Genomic DNA, 21,161 nt, shown 5'->3' on the forward strand with positions numbered 1-21,161 from the left:
TACCCCTCTGGTCCAGGTGCAGACCATCCCGTTTGTAGAGGTCCCACCGACCCCAGAATGAGCCCCAATTATCCAGAAATCTGAAACCCTCCCTCCTGCACCATCCCTGTAGCCACGTGTTCAACTCTCTCTTCCTATTCCTCGTCTCGCTATCACGTGGCACGGGTAACAACCCAGAGATAATAACTCTGTTCGTCCTAGATCTACGTTTCCACCCTAGCTCCCTGAATTCCTGCCTTACATCCCCATCCCTTTTCCTACCTATGTCGTTGGTACCTATGTGGACCACGACTTGGGGTTGCTCCCCCTCCCCCTTAAGGATCCCGAAAACACGATCCGAGACATCACGCACCCTGGCACCTGGGAGGCAACACACCAACCATGAGTCTCTCTCGTTCCCACAGAATCTCCTATCTGGATATATTTCCAAGTCTGGGTGGTGAACCTCCAGGTGGTGGGGTTCCCAGATATCTGCTGCTCTTTTCCTTCTAGATGGTAGTGGTCATGGGTTTGTAGCATGTTGTCTAAGGAACCTTGGTGAGTTACTGCAGTGCATCTTGTAGATGGTACACACGGCTGCCACTGTTCGTCGGAGGTGGAGGGTTTAAATATTTGTGGAAGGGGGAGCAATCAAGCCGGCTGCTTTGTCCTTGAATGGTGTTGAGCTTCTTCAGTATTATTGGAGCTGCACTCATCCAGTGCAAAAAAAAAAAAAAAAAAAAAAAAAAAAAAGGAGGCATTTGTCAGGGCTAAAAGGCTGGGAACAGACGAAGCCTGTGTGGCATATAAGGAAAGTAGGAAGGAACTTAAGCAAGGAGTCAGGAGGGCTAGAAGGGGTCATGAAAAGTCATTGGCAAATAGGGTTAAGGAAAATCCCAAGGCTTTTTACACTTACATAAAAAGCAAGAGGGTAGCCAGGGAAAGGGTTGGCCCACTGAAGGATAGGCAAGGGAATCTATGTGTGGAGCCAGAGGAAATGGGCGAGGTACTAAATGAATACTTTGCATCAGTATTCACCAAAGAGAAGGAATTGGTAGATGTTGAGTCTGGAGAAGGGGGTGTAGATAGCCTGGGTCACATTGTGATCCAAAAAGACGAGGTGTTGGGTGTCTTAAAAAATATTAAGGTAGATAAGTCCCCAGGGCCGGATGGGATCTACCCCAGAATACTGAAGGAGGCTGGAGAGGAAATTGCTGAGGCCTTGACAGAAATCTTTGGATCCTCGCTGTCTTCAGGGGAGGTCCCGGAGGACTGGAGAATAGCCAATGTTGTTCCTCTGTTTAAGAAGGGTGGCAGGGATAATCCCGGGAACTACAGGCCGGTGAGCCTTACTTCAGTGGTAGGGAAATTACTGGAGAGAATTCTTCGAGACAGGATCTACTCCCATTTGGAAGCAAATGGACGTATTAGTGAGAGGCAGCACGGTTTTGTGAAGGGGAGGTCGTGTCTCACTAACTTGATCGAGTTTTTCGAGGAGGTCACTAAGATGATTGATGCAGGTAGGGCAGTAGATGTTGTCTATATGGACTTCAGTAAGGCCTTTGACAAGGTCCCTCATGGTAGACTAGTACAAAAGGTGAAGTCACACGGGATCAGGGGTGAACTGGCAAGGTGGATACAGAACTGGCTAGGCCATAGAAGGCAGAGGGTAGCAATGGAGGGATGCTTTTCTAATTGGAGGGCTGTGACCAGTGGTGTTCCACAGGGATCAGTGCTGGGACCTTTGCTCTTTGTAGTATATATAAATGATTTGGAGGAAAATGTAACTGGTCTGATTAGTAAGTTTGCAGACGACACAAAGGTTGGTGGAATTGCGGATAGCGATGAGGACTGTCTGAGGATACAGCAGGATTTAGATTGTCTGGAGACTTGGGCGGAGAGATGGCAGGTGGAGTTTAACCTGGACAAATGTGAGGTAATGCATTTTGGAAGGGCTAATGCAGGTAGGGAATATACAGTGAATGGTAGAACCCTCAGGAGTATTGAAAGTCAAAGAGATCTAGGAGTACAGGTCCACAGATCACTGAAAGGGGCTACACAGGTGGAGAAGGTAGTCAAGAAGGCATACGGCATGCTTGCCTTCATTGGCCGGGGCATTGAGTATAAGAATTGGCAAGTCATGTTGCAGCTGTATAGAACCTTAGTTAGGCCACACTTGGAGTATAGTGTTCAATTCTGGTCGCCACACTACCAGAAGGATGTGGAGGCTTTAGAGAGGGTGCAGAAGAGATTTACCAGAATGTTGCCTGGTATGGAGGGCATAAGCTATGAGGAGCGATTGAATAAACTCGGTTTGTTCTCACTGGAACGAAGGAGGTTGAGGGGCGACCTGATAGAGGTATACAAAATTATGAGGGGCATAGACAGAGTGGATAGTCAGAGGCTTTTCCCCAGGGTAGAGGGGTCAATTACTAGGGGGCATAGGTTTAAGGTGAGAGGGGCAAAGTTTAGAGTAGATGTACGAGGCAAGTTTTTTACGCAGAGGGTAGTGGGTGCCTGGAACTCACTACCGGAGGAGGTAGTGGAGGCAGGGACGATAGGGACATTTAAGGGGCATCTTGACAAATATATGAATAGGATGGGAATAGAAGGATACGGACCCAGGAAGTGTAGAAGATTGTAGTTTAGTCGGGCAGTATGGTCGGCACGGGCTTGGAGGGCCGAAGGGCCTGTTCCTGTGCTGTACATTTCTTTGTTCTTTGTTCTTTGTTCTTTGAGTGGAGAGTATTCCATTAAACTCCTGACTTGTGCCTTGTAGATGGTGGTCAGGCTTTGGGGGGTCAGTTGGTGAGTTACTCGCTGGACAATGAAGTCCCCCACCCAAAGGATATTCTGTGCCCTTTCCACCCTCAGTGCTGCCTCCAAGTGGTGTTCAACATAGAGGAGTACTGATTCATCAGCTGATGGTAGCCGTTACGTGGTAATTAGCAGGAGGTTTGCAAGCCATGAGACTTCATGGCAGAGTTTGTGCCACTTATCACCGCTTGTAGCCATTTCCTGCTCTTACTGGCTCTCCTTGTCCAAGTTCATTCCTGGAAGAATACTGAAAATAGACCCTACATGTGATTGAACCAAAAAGAAATACACTTGGAACCAACCCACTGCTTTCTCATTGAACAAGTCCTGTTTCATTTGTGCAAGATGAACACTGAACTAGTGATGCATTGCTGCTACAATGTGGGACACTTCTTTTAAGTATCCAATTTACAGCTTAATTACCCCTGGCATATTCATGTTCACACTTCAAAGTCTCCATTCAGCATTTTCATCCTGTTGACTGCTGTTGAACAATTGCTGCCAACATAAAGCTTTTACATTAGCATTAATTCTGGGCTCTAGCCTTGATTTTTTGTTATCGGTGCTCCGCTAATTGAAGTCCCAGTGTTCACACTATGAAATGGAGGGGGACAGGTGACGGAAAGCAAAGCAGTACAACTGGAATATACCTGAAGAACTGAGAGAAGATACAATGGGTGAGTAAGAAAGGCTAAGTAAGAAAGGGATTAAATTGGAGAGGATTGAGGAACAAGAAAACTTTGCACTGACAAACATGATTCATAAATTCACTGCAGTAAATGCAATGGTGTTAAAATGAAATGAGGTGCGAAAAATTGCTCGTGACAAAAACAACATTTAAAGTATTAAATGTTTTTACACAGACACAGGCTGAAATTTTGCAACCGTTCACGCTAGTGGGTTCTTCCAGCCCCACCGGCAGTTTACCCACACTGCGGCTTTCCTGGCATTGAGGGGTACATTCAACGGGAAACCCAGTTGACGATGGTGGAACCAGAAGATCCCACCACTGGCCACCGATACCATTGCGAAACACGTGGCGGGTTGCACAGTAAATCCCACCCAGAGGCTGGAACTTTCTGGTTGCTCACGCGGGATCTTTCAGTCTCACCAACAGCGCAACCCCATTGCGGGTTTCGCTGCGGTGAGTGGTGTATTCAACAGCAAATCCCGTTGACAACAGCGGGACTAGAAGATCCCACCGCCAGCCAATGATGGGCTGCCTCCGTTAAACATGCAGTGGATTGTGTGGAAAATCCCACCCACAGTATTAATCAGGCTGCAAAAGATATCTTCGAAAATCACTGACCTGCTTTGCTTTCCTGAATTGAATTTTTATTGATGGACTTACAGCCGAGGAACTCAGACGAAAAAAAAGTCCTGGTTTCCACATATCTTTTTTATTACAGTTTTACTCCTCAGACGTTCCCCTGTTGTTTTTGTTTGTTTGCTGTCTGCATAAAACAGTTCAAAGGCTCCTTTAATCTACTTGTCTCTGCAAATAAGGTGACTAAGGAAAGACTTTGAAACATAATTATTAAAAAAACTGGTTAGAATTTGACTTGAGAGAAGGATTAAATGTAAGAATACGAAGAAGCAGCTCTAATTTGCAGACAACTCCAATAGGCCACACAATGCATCAAAGTTGATGCCATGGATGATAAACAAAATCTGAAAATGGTTTGATCCTTCATGTCAAGGATCGCAATAAATGAGATATTTACTTCAATAGCTTTGTCAATAGAGATGTGACACCCTTTCAGCAATTGTCAGAGTTTTGACAAGTGTTTTATTCAAATTCTATACAGCATGAAGTCAAGTATGTGCTCAAAGGAGTTTGAATGATTGATATGTTAATGAAAATGTGACGTTTAGTTAAACATTTCCTCCATTTGATTTTTGAATGGGGTGTCATATTTTGAATATCCAAATTTAGCTTTTTAAAAAAATATTTCTTTCCATTTGCTGCTTTAACATCTTTTTGGTCTTTGGAAAGCCAAATGCAAAACTCGCACCTGCTTTAAACCATGGTGAATACCATTGGACCAATAAGGTATTGCTCTGAGTGGAGTTCTTGGGTAGCTCAGGAATGTCCCTGCATTCTCCTCAAACATGTTGTGCGCACAGACTGTGCAGGTGGAAGGCTTGCCCACTCCTCTTCCTAGACCCAGATTTTGGATTTATCATAAATGGGCAGAACCATCCAATTTCCATCCTCCCACACCTCAGGAATTTGGGTTGTCTTCCCATCAAACAAATCTCCACTCTGATGGACTGATTTTTCATTCTTATTACTGTTGTGACTCTTTGGTCAGTGAAAGAACAGTGGTGGGACAAACATCGGAATTCTCCCATGCCTCTGCCGGTGGCTTCAATGGCGGGCAGGGGTGGGGAATTCCGCTGGAGGCCCAAAAATCAATTTTATACCGCTAAAATCAATTTTGTGCCGCTGTGAATTTACAGTGGCATATTCTGCTGGTGCCCAGCATGTCGGATCTCAGATCAGGAAGCCAGCTGGTGGCTAACATGAGACTTATTGCAGATGAAGGTCTGACCATCCACACCTGATTCTCTGTGGCGGCAGCAGGAAAACACGTCATTGGTGAACAATTTTGGAACCATGTGGCATGCAAATGCAGTGACTCACCAGAACAATGCTTGGGGATTGTTCCAGGAGCTCAGGATGGAGGCCAACGACAACCATGGACCACATAATACGACAGCAGTGGGTGCGGGAGCATCTGCAGGTGGACCATCCAGATTCGCTGTCCTGGAGAGAGTCCACCTTCCAGGCTCCGAATGTTCCTGGAGATCTATCTTCATTTTCAGGGTATCCACCTTCTTTCTTCGATAGTGGGTCAGTGATGTTGGGCTCTTTTTCAATGGCACCCAGTTAGGACGGCGGGTTACGCACCATCAGGCTTGCCCCATCAGAAAATATGGCGCAAAACACCTGGGGCGTCATTCTCCGACCCCCTGCCGGGTCGGAGAATGGCCGTTGGCCGCCGTGAATCCCGCCCCCGCCGAAGTCTCCGGTACCGGAGATTGGGCCGGGGCGGGAATCGGGCCGCGCCGGTTGGCGGGACCCCCGCTCAATTCTCCGGCCCGGATGGGCCGAAGTCCCGCCCAGAAATTGCCTGTCCTGCCGGCGTAAATTAAAGCTGGTATTTACCGGCGGGACCAGGCGGTGTGGGCGGGCTCTGGGGTCTGGGAGGGGGGGGGGGCGCGGGGCGATCTGACCCCGGGGGGTCCCCCCACGGTGGCCTGGCCCGCAATCGGGGTGCACCGATCCGCGGGCGGGCCTGTGCCGTGGGGGCACTCTTTCCCTTCCGCCTCCGCCATGGCCTCCATCATGGCGGAGGCGGAAGAGACTCTCCCCACTGCGCATGCGCGGGAAACTGTCGGCCGCCGCTGACGCTCCCGCGCATGCGCCGCATTTCCGCGCCAGCTGGCGGGGCACCAAACGCCATTTCCGCCAGCTGGCGGGGCGGAAATCCCTCCGGCGTCGGCCTAGCCCCTCAATGTTGGGGCTCGGCCCCCAAAGATGCGGAGCATTCCGCACCTTTGGGCCGGCGCGATGCCCGTCTGATTGGCGCCAGTCGGCGGACATCGCGCCGTTGGGGGAGAATTTCGCCCACGGTTGCATAATTAATGATCTTGGGTTTGGAAGATTTGATGTATTTCCTCGCCTACCTCCTCAGACGGAAACACTCCACCTTCCCACCTCCGCCACAGGACTTTGTCCCCAGATGGGAGAATTCCGCCCACTGATTATTGCTTGATGTTCACCCAGTCTGACTTCTGGGTAGTCCCTGATTAGGCAGCCAGCACTCTCAGCAGAAACAGATAACAATAGGGGTCAAATAGCGCAGTTTGACCCGGATGCAATTTTCATGTTAATCAGTACTGGAAAGTCACTTCCTCAACTCAAATTATGGTTGAATACAAGCTGAGAGGCAGCCATTTTTAATGTTGATCATGATAGTCCGGCTGTCATTTTTCCTAGTTTGTTTTAGGCATTGTAAACCTTTAAATCTCCCATAATTTCATTTGTTTGTATTTTGTATTTCTCCAACACTGAAATAACCACCCTGACATTTAACCAGTTCTCCACTTTAAAGTGCTTTCAGTCCTGTAATTGTTGTCTGTCCCACTGGATTGCTGGCTGTCCAAATGGTGAGATTTGTTATAGGTTGGGCGATTAATGCTGGTAGCTCACCTATTTAATGATGATATGGGGCAACAATATTTCTCTAAGCGAACAAGCTGTGCGCAGACAAAGAATGCCTCAACTAGCCGAAGTTTAGTTGTTCCAGATGGCCTGTGAACCTCACCCAAGTAACTATTATTGATAAAATTTCATCCATTCAATAGGGAATGGTGCTTAAATGGTTTAGTAATCTACAAAGTATAACATGGTTCCCATAAATAAATACATATGAATCTAAATTGTTCTTGATAATGACAAATTGGAATATGAATCCGCCAATCCATATTATCCCTTCTGATTTTGAGGCTTACTTGTGATTTCTTTGTGTTGCCTGAATTAATGATTTGCTGGTTGGAGGTCTTGTGGCACAGTGGTCGTGTCCCTACTTCTGGACCAGAAGCTCTGGGTTCAAGTCCAACGTCAGGACCTGTTGGTCATGGAAGGAGTGTTTATAATGCAGTTCAACGGGCTCATAAACAGCTTGGGAATCCTTCCACCATTTCCCCAAAGGGAAAAAAGTATCGGTGTCAATAAATGCTTGATAAAATGATTGCCTTCAAACTATTTCCCTTAAAAATAATCTAAACTCCAGAAAAATGGTCATTGTGCTCTAAACTCCAGAAAAATGGTCATTGTGCTTGACGTCTGGGAAATAGACCTGCAATGTTTGATACCAATATGAATATTATTCATTGGAAATTACCTATGGTTAGTGTGTTGTACTGATTAGTACCTGATTAAACTTGTCAGTAATTTCTCCAATCTTAGTATGTAGTTTTGGTGTCCTTGGGCGGGATTCTCCCCTACCCGGCGGTGTGGGGGGTTCCGTCGTAATGGAGTGGCGGGAACCACTCCGGCGTCGGGCCACTCCAAAGGTGCGGAAGTCTCCACACCTTTAGGGGCCAAGCCCTCACCTTGAGGGGCTAGGCCCGCGCCGGAGTGGTTTGCGCTCCGCCGGCTGGCGGGAAAAACCTTTGGCGCCATGCCAGCCGGGGCCGAATAGTCTTCGCCGGGCGACACATGCGCGGGAGCGTCAGCGGCTGCTGACGTCATCCCCGCGCATGCGCAGGGGAGGGGGTCTCTTCCGCTTCTGCCATAGTGAAGACCATGGCGAAGGCGGAAGAAAAAGAGCGCCCCCACGGCACAGGCCCGCCCGTGGATCGGTGGGCCCCGATCGCGGGCCAGGCCACCGTGGGGGCACCCCCCGGGTCCAGATCGCCCTGCGCCCCCCCAGGACCCCAGAGCCTGCCTGCGCCGCCTTCTCCCGCCGTTCAAAAGGTGGTTTAATCCACGCTGGCGCGACAGGCATTCCAGCAGCGGGAGTTCGGCCCATCGCGGGCCGGAGAATCAGCGGGGGTGGGCCCGCCGACCGGCGCGGCGCGATTCCCGCCCCCGCAGAATCTCTGGTGGCGGACACTTCGTGACAAAGCGGGGGCGGGATTCACACCAGCCCCCGGCGATTCTCTGACCCGGCGTGGGGTCGGAGAATCCCGTCCCATATCTGAGGAAGGATGTTCTTGCTATGGAGGGAGTGCAGCGAAGGTTTACCAGGCTGATTCCTGGGATTGCGGGGCTGTCATTTGAGGAGAGACTAAATCGGTTAGGATTATATTCATAGGAGGTTAGAAGAGTAAAGGGGGACCTCATAGAAACTTATAAAATTCTAACAGGATTAGACAGGGTAGATTCAGAAAGAATGTTCCCGATGGTGGGGGATGTCATGATATTCAAACATACATCATAACACATACATAATGATAGACAGAGCAACGGACCAATTAGCACACATAACACGACAGCCAATCACAGACAAGAGCAGACACAGTATAAAACAAGAAACACAACACTTCCTGGGCAGTCCATCTGGAGACAGCACAGGGCCAGGACCTCATAGCAAGACACACACACAGTCACAACGTGCTGAGTACCATGTTTGATGTATAAATAGTTAAATGGAATAAAACTGCGTTGTACCAATCGCAACCGTGTTGGTTCGTCTGTACCTCAGAGCACCCAACACTTCATGGTACCAGAAGTGAATCGATACCTACCAGCAAATCTGCCATCCTGAGCCATGGACACCCTCAACAAATCGCAGCCGTTGCAAGTCGCTGGGAACCTGGGCATAAATTTGACGCTCTTCAAGCAGCGCTTCGAACTCTTCATGCAGGCCAATGAAAAACAGGGCGCCTCGGACGAAACAAAGATTGCCATGCTCCTCACTACCGCAGGTCAGTACGCCATCCATGTATACAACTCCTTGGTGTTCGTGGAAGGCGAGAACAAAGCTAAGTATGACATGGTCCTCCTCAAGCTCGACAAGCACTTCAACGTTGAGGTCAACGAGAGCTTTGAGAGGTATGTCTTTCAGCAGTGCCGGCAAGGTAAGGATGAGCTCTTTCAGTCCTTCCTGACGCACCTCCGCATACTCGCGCAGTCCTGCGGTTACGACACCACCTCAGAGTCCATGGTCCGGGACCAGATCGTTTTTGGGGTTGCCTCGGGCAGCCTACGCCAGCAGCTTCTAAAAATAAAAGGCCTGACCTTAGCATCTGCAGTTGAAGCCTGTGTCCTGCGTGAGAATGCGACTAGCCGATATGCCCAATTTCAGGTGACCGAATCAGCACGGAGGGGGTCCCACGCGACCGAATCGGCAAGCCAGGCCACCCACGAGGCCGAACGCGTCCAGGCAATTGAGTTTCTCCCGGCCCGCGGCCCGGATGAGGGCGGCCGTTTCGCTCGCTTTTCAAGGCCTCCCGCATTTGTGCGCGCCAAAACCTATGGCAACACTGAGGGACGTGCTGCGCAGGCGCGCCCGACGCAAGACCGAACTGCGCATGCGCAGTGGCGTAACGAACACCATGATGTCACGACGTGCGGCAACTGTGGAGCTGCACATTTAAAAGGGCAATTTCCTGCAAAAACCTGATAATGCCTACGCTGTGGCAAGATGGACCACTACGCTGCCTACTGTCGAGTGGCTCAACCTGTTGATCTTCCACATCTCCGACAACCTTGCAGGAACGTGCGGACCATTCATCCTCCACATCACGACATCCAAACCGATGACACAGATGACCAAGACGCCTTCCGGGTTGCAGTCATTGATGGGAACCGGGTCAACACCATCAATCCGGGCGATGAATGGTGTGCCACCCTGACGGTCAACCCAAATTCGTCGCCCACCTACTAGACTGGACTTATGAGACAGTTCACACGTTGAACTTTTGCAACCACTGTTTTATAACATGTCTCTGTTTTCTCGTTATAGGCATTTGTTTGATCGTTCCAAATTTCCACGTTGTTTTTCTTTTTGTTATATGGTACAACCTCGTTAGCATGTCACACCTGACATCGCCCCTTGTATATAGTTAAGCCCCATGTACATGATGTAAATATTACGCACACACACACATTTAGCTGCACTCAGGACACATTTATATTTATGACCACGTAGGCACATAATCTTGTAAAAAAGGGGGATGTCATGATATTCAAACATACATCATAACACATACATAATGATAGACAGACCAACGGACCAATTAGCACGCATAACACGACAGCCAATCACAGACAAGAGCAGACACAGTATAAAACAAGAAACGCGACACTTCCTGTGCAGTCCATCTGGAGACGGCACAGGGCCAGGACCAGGACCTCAAAGCAAGACACTCACACAGTCACTACGTGCTGAGTACCAAGTTTGATGTATAAATAGTTAAATGGAATAAAACTGCGTTGTACCAATCGCAACCGTGTTGGTTCGGCTGTACCTCAGAGCACCCAACACTTCAGGGGAGTCCAGAACTAGGGGTCATAGTTTGAGAATAAGGGGTAAACGTTTAAGGATTGAGGTGAGGAGAAATTTCTTCACCCAGAGAGTGGTGAATATGTGTAATTCACTGCCACAAAAAGTAGTTGAGGCGAAAACATTGAGTAATTTCAAATAGGAATTAGATTTACCTCTTGGGGCAAAAGGAATAAAGAGATATGGGAGGGAAGACGGGATCAGGGTATTGAACTTAATGATCAGCCATGATCATAATGAATGGCGGATCAGGCTCAAAGGGCCGAATGGCCTCCGTCTGCATCTATTTTCTATGTATGTTTCCATGTATAAGTAAAGATAGTTGTAAAACAACAATGGAAATACTTGTGACATTTTCTTTTGAAAACTTCCATTTTAAATGATGTGACAGAAATGGTGCTGCTGGGCATTTAGATTTTCTTGAAACATAATCCTTTCCCCCATATTACAATAGTAATCAGATTTTTGATTATAGCTTGAATTTAATTGGATAAATTCCTGAATCACTTCCCAGTTTTGTAATGAAAGTAGAGGGTTTTTTTGTTTTTGAGGGTCAGAAGAAAAAAAATACCAGATTAGAATATTTTGAATTTTCTGCTGAAAGTAGAACCAGGTGTTTTCTTTGAGGCAGTGATCCTGACTAATATTTTTGACATGTCAGTGTAGAAAAGGTTTCTTATCCTGCTTCTTCTTCATGTTATGTCGCAACTCATCAATAAAATGTCAAAGTTTCAATTTCAATTTATTTTGTATTTGTCCTAGGTGCAGCTGTGCTAAGTATTATTTTACAGCATTTTCTCAGTGGATTGATAACAACATTGACATTCAGTATCATGATGCTGTGCACCCAGAAGGCTGAGGAAAGAATACAGGTAAAATTGGCATATTTTATGACACAGTCATTATTTTGCTAACCTGATAGTATTTCAGTGTCAATTAGGTTATCCTCCAGGTGAAATTTAGAGTAGGGAATTCTTGTTACTCTTATTGCGCTATCCGGTCTTTGAGACATACTGCTTAGATAAAACAATTATTTTTATTGTTCCAATGTTTTTCTGTCATGAACATCAATGCCAGTTTATCCTTTTAGAAGAACAGGTCGTTAAAAATAAGAGCCTATTTGAAGTTGCACAATAACTGATTTGGAAAAGGCCAGGATCCACTGGATTTGAATCTGAAATGATGTGTACATTCCAGCTGTCTATTAAGCAGAGAAACTGCAACTCTTTTGGGTAGGGGAGCAGGTTAGAGCATTGGACAAGATCTTTACCTTCTTTCCCACAGTCATCAAGTTTTGCTGTACAACTATAACTACAGTCAATTGCAACAAATTCCTAATGCTACTGTCTCCATATTTAGTCTTTCTCTTTTTTCTGTTTCCAGCATTTTTACTTTATTAGACAAATATTTAAGAAAACCTAAGGTGGAGTTTGGTGCATTATGTATGTTCTATCCCTGAAGTTTAAGTTTTGCGACACAGATGCTGCCCCAGTTAAATGCTGACCGTTGTGATACTGTTTAATTCATAAGTTTCCTTTATAAAAATGAAATTGGCTTTTTGATGAGCAAGTGCAATCTAACTTTACCTAGCCTAGGATGATGATTCAATGGTTGTTTAATTTTCTTAATTTCCCAAACTTTGGTTACAGTGCTTGCTTGCTTTTCAGCCTTATGGTTTTAGATTTGGGAAGGGGCTTGAAAGGACAGGTTGTTCATCTTGGCTGGATAATCTAGAACAAAGGAACACAGCCTCAGGATAAGTGGCCGGTCATTTTGGATTGAGATGAGAAATTTCTTCACACAATCGGTTGTGAATCTTTGAAATCTTCTGCCCCATGGGTTGTGGATGCTCCCATCACTGTCGATATTTAAGGTTCAGAAAGACAGATTTTTGGTCACTCAGATAATCAAGAGGTATGGGGAATGGGCAAGAAAATTAAGTCGAGGTGGAAGATCAACCATGTATTATGATTCCGGACTAGATCCTAACAGTGGCTGGGATCCTGGACAGAAACTCCAATATTATATTTCAATTTTGTAAGACTGTGAGGAAAGGATACCTCGCTCGGGGGTGAAGTCACTCAAAATAGGGATATGGTATATTAAAACAAATGTTATTACGAACACAGTATTAAAATATCTTTAACATCACACAAGAAAATAGCTTGCATTTACCTGTCAAACATTGCTAGTCAATACAGTGTGTCATGCGAGAGTGCCTTTAAGAACTGGATGTTCAAGGAATGTACCTTTAAGAAAACAGTGATGTCATAGAGTGGGTGGAGCTCAGCTCAGGTCAGCCATTTTGCAGTTTAGATTTTAATTTCAGTTTTAAAAAGTGCCTGGCTCGTTTTGCTGAGAGCAGTTTAAAAGGAGAAAGCCAGTTGGAGACACAGCTTGAGAAGTTCTGGTTTGCTGTGAGTTGCTTGGAGGGAGAAAGCCAGTTTAAAAAGCAATTTGTGTGTGTCTGTGTGTGTCCAGAGAGCTGCAAGAAGAAAGCAAGATGCTGGAGCTGAAATCAACCAAGCTAATATATCTCTGCCATTCTACAGAAAATATATATATCCTTTAACCTGATGTGATACTGTTAAGTCTCTTGGAAGTTTGAAGGAACAGTTTAAGGAGTTATTTACTGTTGCAATATTTTCTGAGTTATCTTTGAAGTGAGGGGTGTTAAGAGATCCAATGTTTATTCAAGATGTTAAGTTGAGTTCATGGAATAAACAGTGTTTTGTGTTTAAAAACCCACGTGTCCATAATTGTAATCTATCACCTAGGGAAAAAGCCGTGTGCGTGGAAAAGCAACAAATCCATTAAAGGGAGCGGTTGATTAAACTCCATGATACATTTTGGGGTTCTGAAAACGCCTCCCCCATAACAATTGGTGGCTCGAGGGGGATAAAAGTCTATCTATTGGATTGGCTTTTGTGAACTTAAAGACAGTGAAGGATTGTTGCTTTTCCGGTGTGGTATTTTAGTTTAAGTGGGGAGAGTGTTGTGAACAATTACTCTTTCAGAGGCTCAGAAGTTTTTGGGGGTGGAGAATGTCACACGTAGTACTTTACGGTCAGAAACGAAAAGCAGACTGTTCGATTTGGCAAGAAAAGTGCAGTTAACATTACCTGACAAAATGCGAAAAGATTAGGTAATTATGGTGGTTGTTATGCATTTAAAGTTGCCTGAGATAGAGTTTGACTCATTGGAAATGGCAAAAAGTCAGTTGCAAATTAAACAAATGGAACATGAGAAAGAATTAAAGCGGCTGGCATACGAGAGTGAGAGAGTGGAAAGAGAAAGAGAGAGAGAGGAAAAAGAAAGAAAGAGAGAGAGAGGAAAAAGAAAAGGAGAGAGAAGAAAGGAGAAAAGAAAGAATAGCCCTAGCAGAACAAAAAGAAAAGGAAAGGGAGATACAGATCAGGGAAAAAGATAAAGAGAGGGATTTTGAACTTCAGAAAATGGCCATGAAACATGACAATCAGTTAAAATTGGCAGACGTAAAGGGAAACGTACAGTTGGATGATAGTGATGAGGATAGTGAGAAAGAGCGTCATAGTCGAAGGCTTGGTTGGAATCTATTTAAATATGTCCAAGCATTGCCAAGGTTTGACGAGAAGGAAGTGGAAGCCTTTTTCATTTCATTTGAGAAGGTAGCTAAACAAATGAAATGGCCACAGGACATGTGGGTGTTACTGATTCAAACAAAGCTCGTAGGTAGAGCTAGTGAAGTGTTTGCATCACTACAGGAGGAGGTATCTGGAACATATGAGGAGGTGAAGAAATCCATCTTAAGTGCATATGAGCTAGTGCCTGACGCTTACAGACAAAGGTTTAGAAATTGAAGGAAAGAATTTGGTCAAACATACATTGAGTTTGAAAGGCTCAAGCAGAGTAATTTTGATAGGTGGATAAGGGCTTTGAAAATAGACCAAACGTATGAAGCTCTCAGAGAAATTATACTTTTGGAGGAGTTTAAAAATTCAATTCCTGATGTAGAGAGAACTCATGTGGAAGAACAGAGGTTAAAACTGCGAGATTAGCAGCGGAAATGGCAGATGATTATGAATTAGTTCATAAATCAAAGATTGGTTTCTGACATCAGTTTCAGCCGGTGAGGGATAAAAACTGGGGACATGAGAAATACTCAAGTGGTAAAGGTAAAGGTGATCTGATGGGAGACAATAAAGAGAGTGTACCTCAGATTAAAAAAGAAATCCAGGAGGGTGGAAAAGAAATGGAAAGTTTCAAATGTTTTCACTGTAATAAACAAGGCCATGTAAAGTCACAGTGTTGGTGGTTGAAGAAAAGCACTGGGAAGGCTGATGTGGTAAAACAGGATGAGACAGTGGGGTTTGTTAGAGTGGTGAAGGAAGCGAAGGAGGTGCAAACGATTGTACAGCCTGTTCAAGAAGTAATTGTTAAGAAGGTGCCAGATGTCTTTAAAGAATTTACTTGTGTGGGTAAAGTTTACTCATGTATGTCAGGAGGAGCAGGTAAAGAAGTCACAATTTTAAGTGATACAGGGACTAGTCAATCTTTAATGATAAGAGATGAGGAATTATGTAGTTTGGGAAGAATGTTGCCAGAAAAGGTGGTGATATGTGGAATTCAGGGTGAGAGGAGTAGCGTTCCATTATATAAGGTAAGGTTGGAAAGTCCAGTGAAGAGTGGTGAAGTGGTAGTAGGAGTAATAGATAAACTATCTTGTCCAGGAATACAGTTTATCTTGGGTAATGATATAGCTGGATCGCAGGTGGGAGTGATGCCTACTGTGGTTGATAAGCCAGTGGAAAATCAGTCAAATGAAGGGTTGAAGGACAAATATCCTGGGATTTTTCCGGATTGTGAAGTAACAAGGTTGCAAAATCACAGGTTAAGACAAGAGGAGAAATCAGAGAGTGAAGATGAAGTTGAAGTGCAATTATCAGAAACAATTTTTGATCAGATGGTTGAAAAAGAACAAGAACAGGTGGAGGATGAGGCGGATATTTTAAGTGCAGGAAAATTGGCGGAGTTACAACAGAAAGATGTAGAAATAAAATGGATATATCATGTCACACGCTCTCTGAATTCTGCACCATTTCACATGCTCTTTGAATACTGCACCATGTCACATGCTCTTTGAATACTGCACCATGTCACACGCTCTTTGAATACTGCACCATGTCACACGCTCTCTGAATTCTGCACCATGTGACACGATCTTTGAACGCTGTACATGCCATATTCTCTTTGAATGCTGCACCATGTCACACACTTTTTTACACTGCACCATGTCACATGCTGTTTGAATACTGCACCATGACACACACACTTTGAATACTGCACCATGTCACATGCTCTTTGAACGCTGCACATGTTGCAAACACTTTGAACTTTGCACCATGACACACGCTGTTTGAATTCTGCATCATGTCACTCATTCTTTGAATACTGCACCTTGTCACACGCTCTTTGAACGCTGTAACATATCACACGCTCTTTGAACGTTGCACATGTCACACGTTCTTTGAATACTGCACCATGCCACACGCTCTTTGAATACTGCACCATGCCACACGCTCTTTGAATACTGCACCATGTCGCACGCTCTTTGAACGGTGAAAGCGCTGTTTGAACACTGCACCATGTAACATGCTCTTTTAATACTGCACCATGTCACACGCTCTCTGAATGCTGCACCACGACACGATCTTTGAATGCTGCACCGTGACACGATCTTTGAACGCTGTACCATGTCACATTCTCTTTGAATACTGCACCATGTCACACGCTCTCTGAATGCTGCACCATGTCACACGCTTTTTTACACTTCACCGTGTCACACGCACTTTGAACACTGCACCATATCACATGCTGTTTGAATATTGCGCCATGACACACACACTTTGAACACCGCACCATGTCATACACTGTTTGAATGCTGCACCATGTCAGTTGCTAGTTGAATTAGTGTCTCCAGGATTACCTTATGCCCTAAGAGAGACTTTTCCTGTATGTCTGATTTATTATTTCACTCTCTGATGATATGTCTTTCTTCAGGCAACATTATTAGCAAATAGTTTGCACTTCTCTCAATTTCTCTTTTGGAGATCAAGTAATTGCCCTTGAGAATGTGTTAATGACCTATTTCCTTGAACTACTGCAGTCCCTGTGATATACACAAACCCACAATGCTGTTAAGGAGGGAGTTCCAGTATTTTGACCAGGCGTCAGTGAAGGGTCGGCGATTTACTTCCAAGACTCGATGGTGAATGACTTGGAGGGGTGCTCCCATATGTCTGCTGCCCGTATCGTTCTGGATAGTAGCGGTTGTGTGTTTGGAATATGCTGTCTAAGGAGCCTCAGTGAGTTCCTGCAGTGCATTACATAGACAGTACATGCCACTGCCACTGTGCCTCTGTGTTGGAGGGTGTGAATGTTCGTGGATGGGGTGCCAATAAAGCAGGCTGCTTTGCCCTGGATGGTGTCGTGTTTCTTGAGTGTTTTTGGAGGTGCACTCATCCAGGCAAGTGGAGTGTGTTCCACCTCACTCCTGATTTGTACCTTGAAGATGGTGGGCAGGCTTTGCTGAGTCAGGGGGTGAGTTACTTGCTGCAGGATTCCTAACCTCTGAGCTGCTCTTTTAGCCATAGTACTTATGTGGTTAGTCTAATTCTGTTCCGTTCAATGGTAACCGCCAGGATTTTGATTTTACTGTGCTAAAACTCTTTTGTTTGAACATTAGGATTTCCAGACCTTTTGAAATGGAGCTACCAAAAACACATGTTTCATTTTATAAACTTACCTGCTGCAAACTCTGACGTTGATCAATGATAGGTCTCAGGATCCATCTGGAGCATCTGTCATGATGGTGGATCAGTTCTGGCCTCAATATTCCTGGGATTGGAAAAGGCATATGTAATTGAGGGTGTCCGGATTATAGTCCAGGTTCAGATTCGACCAATATTCCCTCATTTCAACCAAATCTTGATCTTCCACTTCCTTTCCCTCTCAGTGTACAAGGGACATGTCAAATCCAACTTCCCAGGCTTTTTTGGGAATATCCTGCCTTCACGCCCTTGAAAGCTCTCAACACATGCATACCAGTACAGGCCTGGAAATCCTTTTAGCTTCAAAAAACCCAAACTTATATACAGCAATTAATCATCTTAGACTCACAAAATGCAAAGAGTTTGACATTTCTCCCCCCATTTCAGGTTTGGAGCAAAACTGTGTAGGAGAAGTACTCTGCAACACTTTTGCTGCTAAAACAGGAATTTCCAGACCTCTGTCTCACAGGTGTACATAAATAGCATTGACCATTTCTAACTATCAACCAAAACTGATTGGGTAATTCTTTAACTTCAAAATTTATTGAGAATTACACATTCCTTCTTGCTCAACACTCTCTTTCTTGTGTCTTTTCCCTGCTCCATGTCTAGCTTCCTCTTTCACGTCATACAATTTATAGAAGAGAACACAAAGGTTACAGCATGCATTTAATAAAAGCACTGCCATTTTTTCCTGTGTCCCACAAGACACCTATATCTTTACTCTGTTCAGTAAAGGTTTTGCGAAATATGACCTCTAATTTTGAAAAGCTTTTGAGCAGAAACTGCTTGAAGCTACCAAAAAGCGTTCCTCATCTTAGCGGACTAAATGGTACTTGCGCATCCTGGGAAATTAGGTAAACTGCTGCACATGTTCAGTCTGTGCAATCCAAATTTAGTTCACAATGTCAGTGCTCTGGGCAAAAATATCAAATCCAAACCCAGGTTTTTATGAGATGCAGAGGCCTTCAAGTCAAAACATTTAATGAATGAATTAGTACCAAGATTTGTATGAGCAGAATGCCCTTCACCATGAAGCAGTAGGGAAGCTTTGCCACTGCCTGAAGACCTGCAGCTATCCGGCTGCACTGCTGTCTTCTGTCTGTGACTGTACTCAACTTATATGCAGAGACATTTCAGGAGCATGGGTGACTGATTTATTTTACAGGAGAGTAGAGAAATTAATGACTTTTCATGGCAAGACTATGACAGTTAGGACCATCCACTTTATGTGACAGTAGACTTTTCCAAGGTTCAGAGTGCTTTAATGGTATCCACACTGTTATGTGAGCACCGATAGAAAACCCCCTCAATTACTTCAACACAAAAGTCTTGCACTCCCTGGATGTACAGATTGTGTATGACAACATAAAAAGGAAACCACGGGCTGGATTCTCCACCGTCGGCATTCTCCGTTTTGCCGGCAGTCTGGGGGTTTTCCAACGTCGTGGGGCTGCCCCACATTAGGAAACCCCATTGACCAGCCGGCGAAACTAAGCATCCCGCCTGCGTGCTGAACAAGAAATCTGGCATGGCGGGACGGAGAATCCAGCTCCGCATGTCAGCGTAATAGAAACTCAAAGGCCGGGATTCTCCGCTATCCGGCGGGGCGGGCCGTACCGGCGCCGCAGAGTGGCGTGAACCACTCCGGCATCGGGGTTAGGCCAGCGCCGGCGGGGTTGACGCTGCGCCAACCGCTGCCGAAGGGCCTCCGCCGGCCGATGCTAGTTGGCGCATGCGCGTGAGTGCCAGCATGTTCTGTAGTGATCCCAGCACATGCGAAGGGGGGTTCTTCTCCGCGCCGGCCCTGGCGGACCGTTACAGCAGCCATTGCGGAGGGAAAGAGTGCCCCCACGGCACAGGCCCGTCTGCAGATCGGTGGGCCCCGATTGCGGGCCAGGCCACCGTGCGGGCCCCCCTGGGGCCAAATCCCCCTGCGCCCCCCCCCGCCCCGAGGACTCCGCAGGCCACCCACAGAGCTTGTTTGATTTACACCGGTGGGACTGGCTGAAAACGGGCAGCCACTCGGCCCATCGCGGAGCGTAGGATCGCCGCGGGGGGGGGGGGGGGGGGGCGCTGCCAACGGCCCCCGACCGGCGCGATGCGATTCCCGTCCCCGCCGAAAAACCGGTGCCAGAGAATCCGGCGGCGGGGTGGGATTCACGCCGCCCCACGGCGATTCTCTGGCCTGGCGGGGGATCGGAGAATCCCGCCCAAAGTTGTCACAATACATTCACCCTTTGAAATTGATTTCCCAAAATTCTTCATAGAATAAAATAATTTTACCAGATAGCTTGTGAAGAAGCGTAATCACTATTACCATGGATAATAACCTCGCTAAGAATGTCTGGTTGGAATTGTCGATTCCAGTGGCCTGTCTCTTGGGAACCATGTGCCCAAATTTCTCATTCAGTAAGAATATCATCAACTCCAAGCTTTCATCTAAGTCACACACCATCCTGACTTGCACATATACCATCATTCCTTCATCATCCCTGTGTTAATATCCATTACAGTGAAATTTCCGGGGATCATTCAAAGATACAACCTCCCAGTCAAAATTTTCTCATTTTGCACATCCGTCTGTTTGATTTCTGGTGTGCTTAATAGTGGCAACAGCTTTTGAAGTTAGCAGTTGCGATAAAAATATTGTCACTGCCTCCTGTACATTATTTCCTTCTCACAGGCTAATGCTTCTGACAAGCCTGAAATTTATAAAGGGCAGAACTTTCCGCTAAGATTGATGATGAGCGGGGAGAGGTATCCACACCATGTTATCTGCTTTTCTGATCGTTATATAAGCATGAAATTGAAGGACATTGTATTTTGTGGCAGGGTGGTCTGGGATTCACCTGCCCCATTGTAACCTCAAAGAAAAGCAGCTGACTGCTCCTGCAAGTTTAGTGACAAAGCAAAGGGGGCACTTCTGGAGGCACTGGAGACATGCTGCGACATCCTTTACCCCTGTGATGGTAGAAAGAGATCCACTAACCTCACCAGGCCGGCTTGGGAGCTGATCACCCGTGTAGTCAGTGCCAGCACTCCTCAGAAGAGGATCGCCATCCAGTGCAGGAAGAGGATGTATGGACTCATTCGCTCCTCCAGAATAAGGCAACCTTCTCCACACTCTCAACTCACATTCTGACAACCCCATCAAATAATCACAAGGTCACAGTGCACTGCGATTTCACACACTGCTATCACAAGGGACATCATTACTGACTCTAAGTCACTTTGACATCTTCATCTCTCCTCACATCATGTGCAACTCATGTCCTCAATTCTTACTCATGTACACTGATCATCCAAAGACGGCAGGCATCTTTATCATGTGCCTTGGCATCCATCCTTCCCATAGCCTGATCATTTGTCTTTATGCAGGAGAAGATTGCCAACAACAGCAGGGAGAGATCCTCGACCGAATGAGGGGAGGGGTCCCTGGGCCCGGTCCCTCACCATCTTTGAAGATCACGCAGCAGAGCTGACTGGCAAGGTCTGGGATCATGTCTGCGCTGAGGATGAGACCAGCATCTCC

General features: G+C 45.9%; 1 protein-coding gene across 4 annotated transcripts in view; it reads left to right on the forward strand.

Annotated features, from left to right (window-relative positions):
• The window catches only part of mfsd3 (major facilitator superfamily domain containing 3), a 163,496-nt gene that overhangs the window by 86,161 nt on the left and 56,174 nt on the right, over positions 1-21,161 (forward strand). For all 4 annotated transcript variants that reach the window (XM_072516591.1, XM_072516590.1, XM_072516589.1 and 1 more), the window contains exon 5: positions 11,580-11,689. In XM_072516591.1, coding sequence (XP_072372692.1) covers positions 11,580-11,689 — 110 coding nt within the window. The remainder of the gene's footprint in view (positions 1-11,579; positions 11,690-21,161) is intronic.

This window comes from Scyliorhinus torazame, chromosome 9 (assembly GCF_047496885.1).
Source record: "Scyliorhinus torazame isolate Kashiwa2021f chromosome 9, sScyTor2.1, whole genome shotgun sequence".
In the NCBI taxonomy this organism is placed as follows: Eukaryota; Metazoa; Chordata; class Chondrichthyes; order Carcharhiniformes; family Scyliorhinidae; genus Scyliorhinus; species Scyliorhinus torazame.